The 17326-nt window shown below is 37.2% G+C and overlaps 1 protein-coding gene across 5 annotated transcripts in view; it reads right to left on the bottom strand.

Annotated features, from left to right (window-relative positions):
- Positions 1 to 1022: 1022 nt before the first annotated feature.
- LOC135212781 (serine-rich adhesin for platelets-like) overlaps positions 1023 to 17326 on the bottom strand; it is a 348735-nt gene continuing 332431 nt past the window's right edge. For 3 of the 5 annotated variants that reach the window (XM_064246553.1, XM_064246554.1, XM_064246557.1), the window contains 7 exons: positions 15544 to 15734; positions 14591 to 15081; positions 13151 to 13918; positions 12515 to 12788; positions 11416 to 11556; positions 10012 to 10144; positions 1023 to 2643 (listed from right to left, as the gene is read on the bottom strand). In XM_064246553.1, coding sequence (XP_064102623.1) covers positions 2237 to 2643; positions 10012 to 10144; positions 11416 to 11556; positions 12515 to 12788; positions 13151 to 13918; positions 14591 to 15081; positions 15544 to 15734 — 2405 coding nt within the window. In that variant the 3' untranslated portion in view covers positions 1023 to 2236. Of the gene's footprint in view, positions 2644 to 8722; positions 8787 to 10011; positions 10145 to 11415; positions 11557 to 12514; positions 12789 to 13150; positions 13919 to 14590; positions 15082 to 15543; positions 15735 to 17326 lie in introns of all 5 variants that reach the window. The other 2 variants (XM_064246556.1, XM_064246555.1) reach the window with 2 other exon arrangements.

The following is a 17326-nucleotide window of genomic DNA, read 5'->3' as shown; positions in this document are numbered from 1 at the left end:
GTCTTTCATCTGTTCCAGTATAACAATATTTTGACTAAGGGAAGGCTAATTTAGCTCAAATTTTCGAGGGTGAAATGACGATTTCAGTCATTTGTTTTAGGCTTGTAGAGGGGTTGCCGTAGGCCATCCCAGTCTCCAAGAGCAGAACTAGTTGTAAAACTAGTATGTAATGGTTAAAAAACTCCATCATATATTATTTGAGAAACGTTCAGTTCTGATTATATTAAAGCGGGGAGTTGGAATTATAGTATTAAGTGTTGGTCGTTTCGTTCACTTTTGATGGAAATTTAATTCATCTCAAAACTAAGATACTAAACGGAAATCAATCTTGTTCATCATTAAAAACTTGACTTTGCTGTGACTCGAACTTACACCTACATCAGATGAAACACAAGTAGTTTTAAATCATAATTAAGGTTGATTCGTAAAGACAATAATACTTGAAAATAAATCAACTCACCTTGTAACACTAGCACTTGTCACAAAGAACTATCTCTGTCACAAGTTCACAGACTACAGTACTTACTGCCTTGTCGGTTTCGTGGGTTGTCAAGTCTACAAGAAGTGGAGTATTGCTTCTTAGTCTAGCGATGATTCTTTACGATCTGCCGATTTGCTTATACTTTCTGTAAACTGTGCTTGTATTTATTTACCTTCATCACCATACACAAATGCCATAGTTATCAATCTGAACGTAAAATGCTTTGGATAAGCCTATTAGTTATCTAAATTAGCGCTAGGTTACTTATCCTAGAACCACACCGTCAATAACTTGATATGCTATAAAGCAAGATTTAACGGATGCCTTGCACAGTCATCATGCAAAGCAGTGATTCATCATTAATTTCTACTGTCAGGCAGTTAGAAGGATACCCTGAAGTAGATTAGCAAATCGTTTTGACTGATAGATTATATATAAAGAAAACTAGGTATTTAGACAATATTATGGCCATATTTGGAAACTGTGTGAATTCCACAATTTGATGTTGAATGGAGGAGGATATTAAGACAACAGCAACAAGTAAGTATCCAGAACATTTTTATTCAGTTCCCCATCAGTAGCAGTTCCTGGGCAGAGCTTGAAATTCCTGGTAACATAGATAGAGAGAGATGAAGGTCTATGTATGCGCATAAATATACAAAACCAGTTCATTATTAGAAAGAGACTATGATAACAATAATAAATAATGACTATAAATTTACAGTGCCATTATCTCTAATGTTTATGAATCCACTGTAAAGCGAATAATCACGAAATAAACCGAATGAAAAATGATGCGGTATTTGCAAAATGTGCTTTACAAATCTCACTTCCTGATGGCCGTGTAGAATCAGTATTACCAGTATTTCAAGACCTGCTTTATCTTTGGTAGAGAAGACTATCTACAGCACATAGCACAGCTGCTAAGTAGAATGGTACAGCGAATCAATATAACAAAATAACAACTAAAAGACGTTACTGGTATTATAATAATGTTTTGTGATGAAAGCCCTATACTGGAAATGCTTACCCTATTAACATGAACAACCTCCATTTTCTCAAGCAGTCCATAATAATAATGACAAGAAACCTCTTCTTCCTGACTCGACCTGTTGTACTTGTCAATGTGACACCTACGACTGAGGGAGGAGTCAGGGAAGGAAGGTCCCGGGTTAATCTTCGAAAACACTTGGCCACTTGTTAGCAGGCTAAGCTTGCAGCAAACTTTCAACGTCCCCTTTTCCCCAACTCCAAAAAGAAGAATGCATATTCTACACTGAAATGTCCAAAGAATGACGACATATTACTTCCTTGAATTAAAAACACATTGTAAAAGCAAGCATTAAGTTAAGCTCTGCCTAACAATGAAAAGAAATGCCTGAATACGACACTCGAGTGAACTTTATAGTACATGTTCCATTCTCAGGGGTAGGTATACAGTTCACAACATTCTATCAGAAACAACAAAAAGAATCAAGTGCTTTCTGCTACTTCAGGCTTGACGGTAAAAGTTGATTATTTTAGCATGAAATGGAGAATTACAAATGAAGTATTATGAGCGTATGAGGCAAACGAATTATATACAGTACATATTTATGCAGTATCACCCCCTCCCTCCCTCCCACTGGAAAGTTGCGAAGTGGTCGTTATCCTAACACAACCCGCCAACACATGGCATGATATGTATACGTATATCTTCTCTAAATGCAAACAGTAAATGCACCCGATTGATCGATCTATCGCGAACACGGACGATCATGGTTCCCCAGTCTCCGTGTCACTCCCGATGGAATACGTCGGGAGATAGGTGCTTAGATTCTTTTCTAGATTTTTGAGAAGCTGAACACTTTTGAGAGGTTCGTACTCCTTATTGAAGTCTTTCACTCGCCACGGACCACTGAAAGCATCGTCCGCGTCACTAGTCACTTCACCCTCACTGGTTATTGGCAACTTCTCCGACTGATTCACGTTCTTCTTCTTCTTCTTCTCTTCCCTTTTCTTGTTCTCGTCCTCTTCCTCGGAGTTTCCGTCTTCCGCAACAGCCCCAAGTCTCCAGCGAGCTCTTCCTGATGCTCCCTCCCTCGGTTCCGCCTCGTCATCCTCGTCTTCGCTGCTTGTAAGACTTGGAGAGAAACTGCTGAATCCCAGACTGACTGGAGATGCTGTCAAGATGGATAAGAGATTACTTAGTCCTCTTGTGTGTTATGAGACAATCAAATTACTTTTTTCAATAATTGTTGAACTGGGGTTGTTTTATATATAATGTTCATGCTATTGTGAAACACTTCGAGACAATTTTTCAGTGAAGCCATTGCAACCTGATCAGAATGCCAATCGAGACATTACATTTGTTCATTACCATAAGATTCAAAAACACGATTCAGACAATGAAATATAAGGTAGACAAAAAAGCAGCAGCTAGTGATAGATTGCATCATTCATAAAGTTGAACTAACCCAATCAAAGTTAGGACTAAAATGCACCATCACCTTCAAATGTATTCTAGAATAAAGGCATGCATCTACTACGTGTGAAAAGCAGATTGTTTATGGTAACATTTCATGTATTAATTGCCAAGAAAAACTATATTTATTTATTCCATTTCCATATTTTCCCAATACATTAGTCCCTTGCCAATGCCAGTTTGATGTCAAGCGGTTTGTTTAATTCAAGCTATGCTTTTGTCACTGTAAGTCATAATCCTGGCAATCGTCTTCCTATCTACTCTTTCTCTGGTTGTCTATACAACATGATAAATATATATGCAAGTTATGCTAATCTTTGGCGTACGACAACAGTTCTTGATCCTGCAGTTTGATGTGAACAACTGTTCTTGCGAGTTGATTCAAATTTTACGAAGAGCTTTGGACATCTAATGTTCTTTAGGTGTAGTGTTGGCGAAAATTTCAAACAATATAAGACATCTTATAATTAAGACAGAATAACACTGATAAAAATGACACTGTTATGAATGGTAAATGTGTGTGCATTTGTGTGTTTTTATGAATGGCGAGTAAATCACTGAACAAAGTTTAAGTCAAATGAATACCACTCGTACTCTGCGATCCTAAGAGAAGTAAATATATTTCACTTGAATTATATTTTGCATTGATAAAGGGCATTTCAAGGTCATTGTAGGCCCTTGGTAATTTAGGAGGGCCTTAGACAATTACATGACAAGTATTTTCTTCAGTTAGCATATACCAATGCCCAAATGTTTAATCTTAAAAATGTGCAAACAGTCACCTGTATTAGGTGCAATAAAATTCATCTTATTTGCAACAGGCATGAAATACAAGGCCTTTGGTAGTAAAGGCAGAGCTAGACATACTATAAAATTTGTATGTTTTGTAAAAAATAAATAAATAAATAAATAAAAACACACACACACACAAACACACCAAATTTGCCACATCAGCTTCCAGCAAGCAACTTTAGCTACCGAACCCGTTTAAATTTAGCACAGGACAAGCACACTAGCCCTTTTCCAAAATGCTGGTCATTGGTTACCAGAACAGCATGCAGGAAAGCAGACCTAATATTTTAGCTATGACTTGTAAATTAATATTTCTGTATCTTACAAGATCAACTTTTACTGATAAATTAGTGGTAACTGAATTCTCTGCCCACGGAGCAGACATCTTTAAATTCCAATTGGCCATTAAATATTTACTTACATTTTGTTCCTCTTTTCAGACTATGAAATATCTCAATTCTATATAAGTAGACAATACATAATCTTCATTTATTCACTCTCAATTTCAGGTTTATTTAGCAGAGTTCCTATAATCATTTTACTCATCCATGCTACAGTACATGTAACGGAGAATATATTGCTAAACTGCAATAATTTAGGGTCAACTACATTTTAAGTACCGCGTTTAGTTAGTTGGCAATAAAAAAGCGCCTCTAGATAATGAAGCAGTTGTGCTTGATCATTGGGTTAGAAGTTCTAGCACAGCGACGACTTCGCCTCCAGCTCAAGCAGACTTGAAGCCCTACTTTATAAGTAAAAGAGAAAAGGCAGAATCTCTCGTACGTTCTTCAAATTCCCAGTGGAAAGACAGAGTGGCTACAAATCTCTTGCAAACTATTGGGCAACTAACAGCAACACTCCAACTTGAATGACTTGATGAAGGTCATGGTTCTGAGGCAACAATGACTGTAAACCATGAATAGCTATGCTGGTTGAATTACGTGACTCAGTTACATTAAACTGGGAAATGATTACTCAAGTAAGGTGACGACCATGTATCTGAAACACACACATCAGATAACATTCAATGCTGCCAAATAATGACAATGAGGCCTATTACTTTTGAGAGAAGACTACTGGAACACACACCTGGATGAGGAAGTAACATTTCAAGTTCACTGATGGGTAAAGAAACATGCAGCACTTTTAAAAGACAAAAATCTGCTTAGCTGTCACTGTATTAGGGGCGTGGTAGCTCTTGAGGCCGTGTGGCATGCTAATTGCTTGGTTTACTATTGTGCAAAAAATATTCAAGCGCACAGGTCAAAATTAATAAACCTGACTAATTAAAAAGAACTATCAGGAATGTTTTAGCTGAACAGATCAGACCCTCTCCTGTACTATTCACGTTGGCTGATTTCATCACGCTCTTCCGGTCGAGAATGGGACATCTACGATTACCCCAGAAAGAAATGTTTATTCCTCTTGACTGAAAACAAGACTTCTCGCACAATTTCAAGACAGGCTGAAGTACAGCAAAGCCATAACCATACAGCTACAATCTAAAACTGATACTGGAGCTGTTGTTTTTAAAGTCTGCAGTCTTGACAGCAATATCTTGCACACATTGTAATTTGTCTTTAGAGAAACCAATTATTTCCATGGATTACATGGAAACTGTCGAGAAAAAATTTGTATCATCTTCTCGACAACTGCTGACCACGATGATCTTTAAAGGTCCTACCTTCAAAAGATATCAAATGAGAACTAACAAGCCTACAACATTTACCACTGCACAGATATTGAAATCCAATAGTGTGAAGCAAAACCGACAAATGACAACACAAATATGGCCAACACAAACTTGACCTGGAATCCACTGCTATCCAGTACATAACATTGATATGGACGTTCATAAATGCAAGAGTGAGTTGGTGGGACGACGGGCGCCATCATCTCATGAGTGTTCTATGTCACAATTGGTAAAATAGTATGTTGACGGTTTGATATTCACACGTCCAAAGATGTGTGAATATCCAATATAACTGCTGTGGCTGATAGCAAAAATCCAAAATCCTGGGCAAATATGTGGTCAAAAACCTAGAGCACTTCCACAATGGCAGTCCACAACCAACTAGACCAAGAATAAGTTGAAGTCGTGAGTTATGTGATTGTCAGAGGCGGCTTTCTTTCCACACAGATCTGGAGATCAGGTCATGCAAAGGGAAGAGAGGTCGCATAAAGCACCGTCAATGCACACTTGTGGAACTTTTGGCTGTTAAACTGTTATATGTCAAAGCTTAAAACATGTTTAATACTTTTATAGCTACTACTTGGGATTTTATGTTATGTATTTATTACACTTTAACACATAAAATACTATACTATAACGGAAAAGGAATTGAAGGCTGCAATGATAAACAATAACTATCAGAAACATTCATCACCAACATACTAACTGTTTATGTTTGAGTGGGTTTAATTATCTGAGCTCCATTTTCCGTAGAAAAGGCTAGGCCAGGTTTGCCAACCTTGAATCATGTCAAATGGGACGTATTTAAAAAGAGTATTTTTAATTTAAAACTGTCAAACACCAGAAAGGGGGGATTATTTATGTTTCCAATTACTGTTTATCTTCCGCCAACTGATTTTCCCTCCCTCCCACCTCTTTCTTTTATCAAGAACATGCATAGGATTGCACAGGTGTGAGTACTAAACATAGGGCGAAAAATATCACCTTAAATTATTCAAAACTTCCAAGTAAAAAGATTTTGCTAAAGTAAGCGATCATAAACAGCTGCTTTCATGTTTTAAAGTGAGCAATTTCTTTTCTTCAGTTTCATCGAGCTACATTCTGTAAGCGCAAGCGGTTTATATTTCAGCAGCGAAATGCGCCATTTTTTCAATCTTATTTTTGCGTACTCGGGGAGTAAGCCTACAGACAAATTTACTGTTGTTGGTGTTGTTGTTCTTGCTATTGTTGTTCTTGTTTGGGGGCTAGGAAACATGAAAGAGACTAAAAAGGTCTGAAAAGGTGTTTCAAGTTGAGTTAAAGATACAGGAATTTTAGGATACGATATTTATGATTTATTCATTAAAATGAAAATGTAAAAAATAAATAATATGCATATTAAACAGTACAGAACAATTATTTCAAATAAAACACACTGTATTTATTGAAATTTTCGTTGATGAAACTACGCTCTATTTGACCTTAGATTTCAGCATGTGCTCCGTTTCTGAGTTTTACTTTCTGTACACAACACAAATATTAGGAAATTGTTTTTGTAATCATCATATCATAATTTATTTACACTGTATAACAAAGGTTCTATTTTCAATGTTGGATCACTTGTTTCGTTGGTGACTTCCCGTAAACGTAACCGGTTCGTATGTTGGTGTTGAAATGCTTATTTCTTTTGCATATTTTCCTCTTTCATTTTCTCGTTTTTTTACTTTCAAGTGCAAATATGCATTAGTTTATAGCTTATCATAATATATTATATATTAAGAGCTTCTATCAATAATAATTTTCATGTATGAATCATGCGGTAATGTTTTTTTAATTGATAATTTAACCTGGCCTTCGTGCTAGTTCGGAAATGCCACATAAACATAAACACACAAACACACACATACACACTTCATGACTTTTACAGCACGAGATCCATAACATTGCTTACTGGAGCCATAAATCGGGTTGAAAAAGAGTAAATAAAAAAATGAAAAAATAAAAAAGCTGAAAACAAGAATTAGTCTGTTTCATGTGTTGACATGAGTGAAGGCGACAGGTAGCCCCGCTGCCCAACAGGTCTAGTACGTAAAACAGATCTAATACAGCCACAAAAATGACAGAAACCGGGATATTTTAAACCAGGGATGACAAGGAAATTTCAAATCACAGTGGCCGGAATGTTTTAAATTACAGTGGCCGTGTAAATGTAAGTATATTAAGTTGGTTGTGAAATTTGAAGCTATGGTGGGTGATGAAATTTGAAATTAGTGCCGATTTAGTGAAAGAACCTGATTACGGGTCGGTGGATTGGTGGATGTCTGCCTGGAATTTGATAGTTAGCTGGGTATGAGGCATTGTACTCTTAAGATTTTATTTCATGGCAATGTTAACTACTGACAATTCAGACCTAAAATGACCGAATTCTGAAAGCCAAGCTTCCAATAAATATAAGATACTGATTCTTCAACCAACTGGTTCATTCAATTCCATGACCTGGAAGTATTCCTTTGGGGCAAAGTAAACTGTCACTCATACTTAGGAAAATGAACTATTGAGACCTATGTTGCACAAGGAAAACAATATAATAATAATGTCCAAAAGTCGTCTTCCATAAAACCTTCATCTAAATACAATATTTTTCATTCTTGAAGTAATCAGTGTATTGATTTTTTCAGCAATGAGTGCTTGTAACCCATTAACTGTCACTGGCAAGAGGTTACTGTATTAGAAAAAAAGTGAAGTGTGATCATACAAAACTCCATTTTATATTCCTGTGTCCCTACAAGGAGCTAGTTACTAAGAACTCATTTAATTAAAAACAAGGAATTATAAGGCAACACACAATAAAGTTTATAAAAAACAAATCTATTTCATCAAGAAATATTGTAAAGGGAAATGGGTCTTTATAAAACATGACATGAAATATTCCATAAATAATCCGCTTTCCTACTCTACATCCAGTACATTCAGTGACTGGAAAGCGATGAAAAGAACCGACAGCATCAACTAGAACAAAATGAGGCTTAGGATGAAGTCACCAGCACTTCTGCTTCTGTTCTGAGCCAGCATCCCAGAAATCCATAAACGCTAATTCGTTAATGTGTATTCCTTTTATGGTCGCTTTGACCTGATTAGTAATTACCTGAGCATATCTCATGACATTACCATTATATAAAACTTCTGTACATCCATTTATGTTAAATGACAAATAATTAGTACAGTCCAACCGTGTCTTTATGATTAGTGCATTGTCAATCAAATCGAGGGGTAAAAGCAGGGGTAACTGAATCATATATTACAACTGTTTTACCACTTGCGAGTGACGATCTCCGGCATTGCCATCCAATTCTTTTAGAGAATAAACCAAATATTTCCTATAAAGAAGAAAGAAAAGGTGATGGAGTCCTTTGTCACAACAAAAGGAGAGCTTACCATTTAATCCTCATCTGGAAGGGCATGTAGGGGCAATGACAAACAGAGTGGTCAGGACAGAGGAAAATACAAAAGGCACAGTGCAGTACAGCTAGGCTGTAGGTTATGTATCGATCTTTCTAGCTCTAATAGAACAAAATAGATTACTCTAGCAGTACCTTGATTATCAACTACTCATTTCGCTACACAAGTTACTCTACAATTTCATTAAAAGTAGAGGATAGCGTAGTATTGAATCATGAAAGTTCAATTACTCAAACTACAAAATTACTATGGTATTAGAATGAGCTTTCTGGCAATATTAAGGTTCTAAGTCTACATTCCACTATTGCTATTAATCTATGAAAATGTAATTATTAACTATTAACCCATCTAAGTGCAAGAGAGTTCCTTGAGAGCAGTTTAAGATAATAATAATACAGCGCTACGTCTGTATTGTCAGACAGACTTGGAATTACCTTGTACATATTCTTTGCAATGTTTATTGATAAGACTTAAAACACTCAAAAAATAGCAAATAGTGTTGAAGCTGAACATAAGAAGAGTATACAAATGGTAAAATAAACCGTACTAGTATTTTCACGAAGCATACTTCCGTATCTTCCACGCAAGCTGCACGATATAAACTAGAATCTTTATTCTATATCTTATCCATTTTGGCAATCTAACAATCCAGTGACTTTTAGAAGGCATGGAAATCATGAAATCTGGAGCTTTATTTATTTGAAAACAATCACAATTCCTTCATTTTCATTCTTCCCATAACATAAAGTGTCCAGAAAACATAATATAAGGTGTCCAGGAAACACAGAACCTAGAATAAACATCCCATTTCTGAAATGAAAGCATTTCATCTTCAAAAGCAAACATTTTTTCTCTTTCAATGTTATTCTCTTCTTATGTTCATATTGGAATTTCATCTAAACTGGTATTGAGATGTGTTAATCCCTCTGTATTGCGTACTACTTAATCTTACTCATGACGTTAATGTTTTGCTTATTAATTTTTAACAAAAATGACAAATGGTCTAACTGCTACTCAATGGATTATTTCTTAAATCCCCAAAATTTACTGGCCTGTTTCTTAGATTCTCAACGTCTTGTACTCCTACTTCTCTGGTCCTAAACAAAATACGGTACATTCAAGCTGCTATGAGAAGCTGCCTACCTGAGCCATCTGCTAGCATGGAGTGTGGTGCCCTACTATCCAGAAGATTCTCTGAGGAGCCTACTGATAGTTGCATGTGGGGCTGCTGGAACAAGAGAGCATTGAACTCGTCATCAAAGAACTCCTCCTCGACCTGAAAGCAAAACATTCATGGTTAACTTACTGCGTTTCATCGTTCAGGTCTAAAAAAGAAGCAAAAAATAAAAGGAAAGACAGTCCATTAACCTTGATGGAAGCAAGGAACCTGCCTTCTTCAAGGATAATAGGATTTAGTTAGGAGCACAAAAGCAGTGTGAGAATTACTGAGCTTGGTCCTGGAGAGAAAGAAAATATCTGTTCTTCAAGGCGAAAAGGATTTAGGCAGGAGTACAAAAGCAGTGTTAGAATTCCTGAGCTTGGTCTTGGAGGGAAAGAAAATATCTGACCAAAGTAACATTTTCCAACAGAGTTCATTTGGGTAAAAGAAGTAGTCTGACTGATGTTTTTACCTTACCTAACCCGGGGCCTGCTCTCTTTCCTCGGTTACAGCAGAGCAATAACTAAAATGAGGGAAACAAACGACGAAGCAATCAAGAATTGACGGCAATAAGTCCTAGGTTAGGTTACCGTAAAGGTTTGTCAACAGGGATGAGTTCATGGCAGTTCAATAATATACCACGTTTTTCTCAGGAGGATTTAGCTAACTAAGTTCGTGATCTCTCGAAATCAAATCTTTAGCAATCTAAACACCTAGACTACTGACAGAAGTTAAAGTAATATTAACTTTTCTTGGCGAAAAAAATAATGAAAAACTGATTTAGAAAGTAGGAAATGATCACCATCACTAGGTAGAAGGAAAACCAGACCACCGAGTCAGAACACTTGAAAATACAGCCCCTGTCTTGGGCAATATCAAATGATAAATTCCTGCACTGATATATGATTTTCAAACAATATCCTTTAAAATAGAATTTGTACTGTGAAGTTAGGATAAAAAAAAAAACAGTACCAATTCAGGAACTGAGAATTTCAAAACATATCCTAGGAACGCAGAGGACAAATTTTTCATGTATAATTTTCAAACTATGCTCTGGATAAAAACAATAGATTTGTAATATCAATTTCGTACCAAAGAAAGCAAAATTTTGATATGTATAATGTTTGCTAGTACCTTTAGCAAAGCACAAATTTCAGCTTACTCTGTTTCATTTAGAATTGCTACAAACGATTAAAAGTACATTTAATCAGAAATATGAATTGTGCATATAAAATATTCAAACGTCGAGTAACCTAAAGCGAAACTTCTCAAAAAAATAGTAGAAAATCGAATTAAAGATTATTAATTCGAAATGATTCAATCTCACGCTTAAAAGTCTCACTTATACTAAGCTCCTAAAAATAAACTGGAGTTGTTGGCATCCTGACCTCCACTTCCTGCCGACGTCTCCCTTTACGCGTTCTTGCTCTTGGACCTTCTGAATGACGCCTGGTCTGAATTTTGACTGCAGTCTCTCCCAGGCCCCCTGGAGTGCCACTAACGCTGTTCCATCGGCGTCCAACTGCAGTCTGGAAATGGAAAATATGAATTATGATACCTCATCACGATCTTGCTCCTGAAAATCTAAATACTTCATCTATAGTTCAAGGCTTCAATGATCAATTTTAACTTCGTTTTTAAAGGATTTAACATTTTGTGAATACGACACTATTCACCTTTACTTTTTTGTCATGCACACAGGTATGTCCATCTTGACATGTTATCTAATATATTTTTCAAAACAAATCATTCTACACAAAATGCATTCAGGAAACAAACTGGTGTCTAAATCACTTCAACAGCATCAATCATATGGATTTAATATTCAAAATTTTCATATGTCTGTGAGTGATACCTTGAGAAGAGTTTGCAATATAATTACATGATTACAATTTACAGTTCTGAAAACTTTATGTGACTCATAATAAAGTGATTTATCAGCAGCATTGAATCTCATGCGAAGATTTATGAGCAAGTACGAAGGATATGTGTTTAAAAAAAACCATGTCTGAATTCATTGAGCTATCTCAGAGAAGTAAGGATGTCACAACCTATCATTGTCTTACTGTCATAATTCTATGGCGTTTTTTATGATAAAATGCTAATATATGTCCAGTATAAAATAAATGACAATGTTAATGAGGATACTTCTAAAATGCTGTCGAAAATGCCTATCTGATCCCGTGAAATACTGAAGTTGGTACAAGAAAAACCCGGCCAATCCTCATTGTCTCATGTTCTAGATTACTCTTGCCAAAGTAACTACTTCATAGAATATCAAACAAACCACTATAACTCAATGACAAATACAGTTAATTTTCAACAGTTAATATATGAATAAATAAAGCAATGCAATTTATGATAAAAAGGTTTTAACTTGATAACTCGCATAAGTCCTCAACCCTTCGTTATAGTGAACATAAGGCTGTAACTACACATATGTCAAAATATGGAAATTATACGAAACTACATATAAGTACAGCTTACTTTGTTGCTTGATTCCCTAGGTGAATGGATAGGTGAATTCTGATTAGAAGATGCCCTTGTTTTCTGTCCTGCCCTGGAAAGGCACCTGGAAGGCGACCATGTGTTAGAGGAACCAGCGGCGTGGTGCACAGGGCTGGAGGGACCACTTGCCAAAGAGCAAGAGGAGGAATGACGCGTCAGCTGGTGACTCGCTGGTTTAATGCCTGTGATTTCGTCCCATCCCCTTCCGCCGCCGCCGCCGCTCTCCTTTCGGTTGGTTCTGGAACTGCACAGACTTCACATCATCAAGATTTGGGTTAATAATTATGAGGTGATATGGTTGCTAAAATCAGGCTTCTAAAAGGTAAACTAATCTATTGTAGAGATAGAATTTATAGCAACTTTTAGGACGATTAACAAAGTAAAACTTATTAAACAGTATCTTTCAGCGTCTTTAAATTTGGATATGGTAGACTTCTTGAACACCATTGAGTAATGAATTTAAACCACCTCCTTTGTTGGTTCGATTCTTATAACCTACACTTTATAAATTTATACTAGCCATACTGATTCTGGTACTGGATTTCTATTGTCTAATGGAAGAGCTGGGAATTTCTAAAAGATCACAAAAGAAGATGGAAGCTGCACAACAAATACCTGGCAGTTTGTACTGGGCTCTTTGGCACAGAGCGTGACCTTCGAGTTCGACTTTGTTGCTCGATTTGAGGATCATCGAGGTCGTCTTTACTTGAGGAGGAATCTGAGACTTGTGACAATTTTCTTAAAGTTAAGGTGATTTGACTGACAGTGCGCACCGGCCTTCGTCCAATGATATCACTGCTCGTGGAGGAAGAAGAAGCGCTCGTTAGAGAGATGTGAGACGTGGTCCTAGTGACGCTCGTGGTGCTCGTGGTAAACGAGGGACAGTTGATGTTTGTCATGCTCAAACCTTTGCGCACCACTTCCGAGGTCCTGAGACTCTCGGAGGCTTTGCTTTGCAGTTGGTTTCTTTCAATTCTGGAAGCGCTCGAAGGCCTCTCTGGTGCCGCTGTTATTTCTTCCCCGGTATCACTGTCCATCAGGAATGCCCGTTTGGCAGCATTGGAAATGTACCCAAAATTGGAAGCGTGCTCTTCGTCCGACGGCGAACTGATGTGTGACTGGTCATTGTCCGAATCTGTGACCGGTACAATGGGATGGAGGCCGGCGTGGAGAGCTCCTGCGCCTCTCTCCGTCCCGAGACTGTCTCTGTTTCTGCTTCTGTGATACTCGACTGGCCCACGGGAGAGAATGTCAGGCGTCTGGTTATTAGTCAGCGCTTTCACGCTGACTTTGTTTGGCAAGAGATCAGGTTGGAGATCAACGCGTAATATAGATGTAGTTGGTGGTCGAGATGGCGTTGAAGTGATGAAGGATGAGTTCATTCTGTAAAAAAAAAAAATGGCAATAAATATTTTAATCTAATGAATAACTTTTTTCAATTCCCTGACTTAGTTCTCAACAGCTTTGTATTTTTTCTACTATTATGCACAATTTTTTTTCTCTTATTTCATATTTGGGAATTCTATTTCGTGGAAACCTGTTTAGAAGTAAATGATCTCTTCGATAGTTTCATTTGAAGAGCTATACAAGTTGAATAATAATTAGAAACACAAAATAACAATAAAAACCAAATTTCGAAATACATAAACAGAAACCCAAAACAGCAATTGAAATGATTACTGAAAATTGACAGCACATAACAGTCTATGTGCAGCATTCTAGCTTCCAAATATAGGTAAATACAGTCCTTTTAAATTGCATTTCAGGGGTAATATTTGCACAGACTCTGCATCTATGGAAAGGCTCAAACTTCGACCACATTTTCATAAAAAGAGTTGACCTTTGTAGAAAATTGACATTCTTATACAGGGATTCCTACCGTCCTCCCACATACATGTTTAAGTAGTATTCCTGCTTTATTCATTTGAGAATCTTGAACCAAGACACATCTATACAAGAAATACAATTGAAACGGGTGCCCCTTAACCAACTTTGTAAAGCTGTGCCCTATCAAATAATATGATGAAGGGAACTGTGCAGGGATTTGGGACTCACTTGGCACTTGATATGGTATCTATGATAGGACTGGGCGTCCTAGTGCAAGGCGTAGAAAATCCGCTATCAATGCTAGCAGTCTTGCCTCTGGCCTTCTCGACCGCGCTATGGATTCCTTTAATGCCTTTATCGATCCTGCCATTCACCAGGTAATTCGAGCTCTTATGAGGATCCTGACTGGTACTCGGATGTTCTTCCGAAATCAGTGGTTTCTGATGATGAACTTCGCTGGTCACCGTCATCTGCCTTGGCTTCGTTTGTAGATTTCTGTTGGCGTAGTCGTTGTACGAGCTTGAGGTGGACCCAGAGCTGTCCCTTCGACCGAGGGGCTCGCTCTTTCTCCGTTCAGAGCTCCCGCCAGGTGCTGGGGTGTTGCTATGAGATGGGGACGAGGTCTGGGATGCGTGCCTTCCGATGACTGGGGTGTTGGGGATGGAGGGGGGACCCCACGCGGGAATGGCAGGCACTCGGTCCTCTTCGTTGGACTGTATCTGTGAACAGGAAGTAGACCAATACCAAGTGAAAAAGAAAGAGAAAAATAAAAGACTTTTGAATTCTATCTTACATAGAAGATGCTGGTGAACAGACGAGGAATATGTATAATGCGTCGTGGTTTCCGACACTACCATAATTCACAGTATAGTGACACATTTCCATAAAGACTAAGGTTAACTTTTTTTTTATCTTTCATTAGAGAAAATATACAATATTTTACAATGCTACTAGCATAACATGCAGAATTTTATTAAAGTTGACTTAAATTTACCAGAATTTAACACAAATTTTATCTTGTACATTTTACAAATAATCTATGTATTTCAATATTAATATTTTTCTGTAGTTACCCATATAAGATTTTACCAGCATTCATCTATTTTATTTATCCTTGATTTTATAAACCGTCTTATACTGCTTACAATTGCAAAAGTTATCATCAGTACAAGTGCACCTACCCTCAAAGACCTCAACATGGTATGTATTTCTTGAAGATCAAGTTCTCTTTCATGGGAATTCCATTTCAGTCCATATTCCGTCAGGTAAGTGACCAGTGACTGAGGTTCTCCACCCACAGGAGGCAAAGTTTCACCACTGCCAACTTTCCTTTTCAGCTCTGCCTCTTCGACGCCACACCAAGGAGGCATACCTGTTCGGCGGAGCTTTCATTAGTAGATTTTTGACAAAAGAAGAACAGCCCTTCCTTCAAAGAAGGAGGCCCAGAAGAATTACTTACATAATGATAAAAGCACTTACACATTTATGGGACTAAGTACACAAACCTGTACATGAGATCATGCATATGAATATGGAAATATTTTGTGCGTTATATGCACACAAGTATTTGTCTTCCAAACATGCATTGCAGCATCAAAGCTTGAGAGAGAGAGAGAGAGAGAGAGAGAGAGAGAGAGAGAGAGAGAGAGAGAGAGAGAGAGAGAGAGCACAAATGAATTACTGAAGACAGTAATGATAATGCATTTAACTATTCTTTAAAAAGAGAGTGATAAAAGAAAAATTAGATGTTCCATTGTTTAAAAAAATATTACTCTTTATAAGACATGACTAAAGAATGATAAACTATTGTGCTTATCACTACAGAGTGAATGATGTAAACCCACAGGATTAATCATCACATTCTTAGAAGCTCTTCTTAGAATGTGCAATACAAGAAAGACTATCTACTATAAATGAATAATTTTGCCTTCACACAAGCAACTTGAGCCAATGCTTTTGGAATACAAGGACTCTGAGGGAATCGAGCTTTGGCGACACATAAAAACTGCACACATAAAAACATCGTCTAGTTGCAGCTGGTGTATCCTGCCTCCCATCCCTAACTGTGACCTATGGTAACGTCTTACCAGCCTCCCAAGGTTTTATTTTTACCATGTAGAGAATACTTCCCAGTGAAACGAAAATCACCTGGGGTTTACTCATTACTACCCATCAGCCGACGGTTTGCTTTAAAGATTTCACACATCCCTTTCAGAAGACTGGCAAAATATGGGCTCCTTGACGTAGGAAATGCATATATGTATCATGACACTTTTTTATCTTTTATTCGAGAAAATATACAATATTTTACAGAATTTTGTCAAAGTTGACTTTACATTTACCAGAATTTACCACAAATTTTATCTTGTACATTTTACAAATAATCTATGTATTTCAATGTTAATATTTTTCTGTAGTTACCCATATAAGATTTTAACAGTATATATCCACTTTTTATTATCCTTGATTTTATAAACCGTCTTATAACATCGTTTTCATCTTTGATTCCTGTTTTGTGGCCTAGCCAGATCCCAACGTCATAGTCACAAATCTAAATTACAGCAGTGTTCCTCCCGTCCTTTTTTGAACGTGCCTCAAAATCATGCCACTTGCAGATGAAAACTGGCAGTGTTCCATCCAGCATCCGGATGCTAATCCGAAATTATGCCTGGATAAAGTTAGTTATGTGGATGAATTATCTTTCTGTCCTTTTGTTTCCTGTTTCCATCAGCATTTTGAATTTCAAATTTACAACATACATACGCGTGTGAAAATAATCATTCAGAACAAATAAACCGCCACACATGCGCAAACGTATCCAGGCTGGTACCGAGGTGGGGGTCGGGGTGGTCGAACGACCCCCCCACCCCCTTAAAAAAAATTTGGGAAGTCCATATTTTCTGTGATTATCTCTTCCGTTGAACTGTACTTACAATGTAATAGATAACAATCTAATGTTATTTA

Source organism: Macrobrachium nipponense, chromosome 41, assembly GCF_015104395.2.
Source record: "Macrobrachium nipponense isolate FS-2020 chromosome 41, ASM1510439v2, whole genome shotgun sequence".
Lineage (NCBI taxonomy): Eukaryota > Metazoa > Arthropoda > Malacostraca > Decapoda > Palaemonidae > Macrobrachium > Macrobrachium nipponense.
Note: the sequence above shows the minus strand (reverse complement) of the source record. Positions and strands in the feature narration are given on the sequence as shown.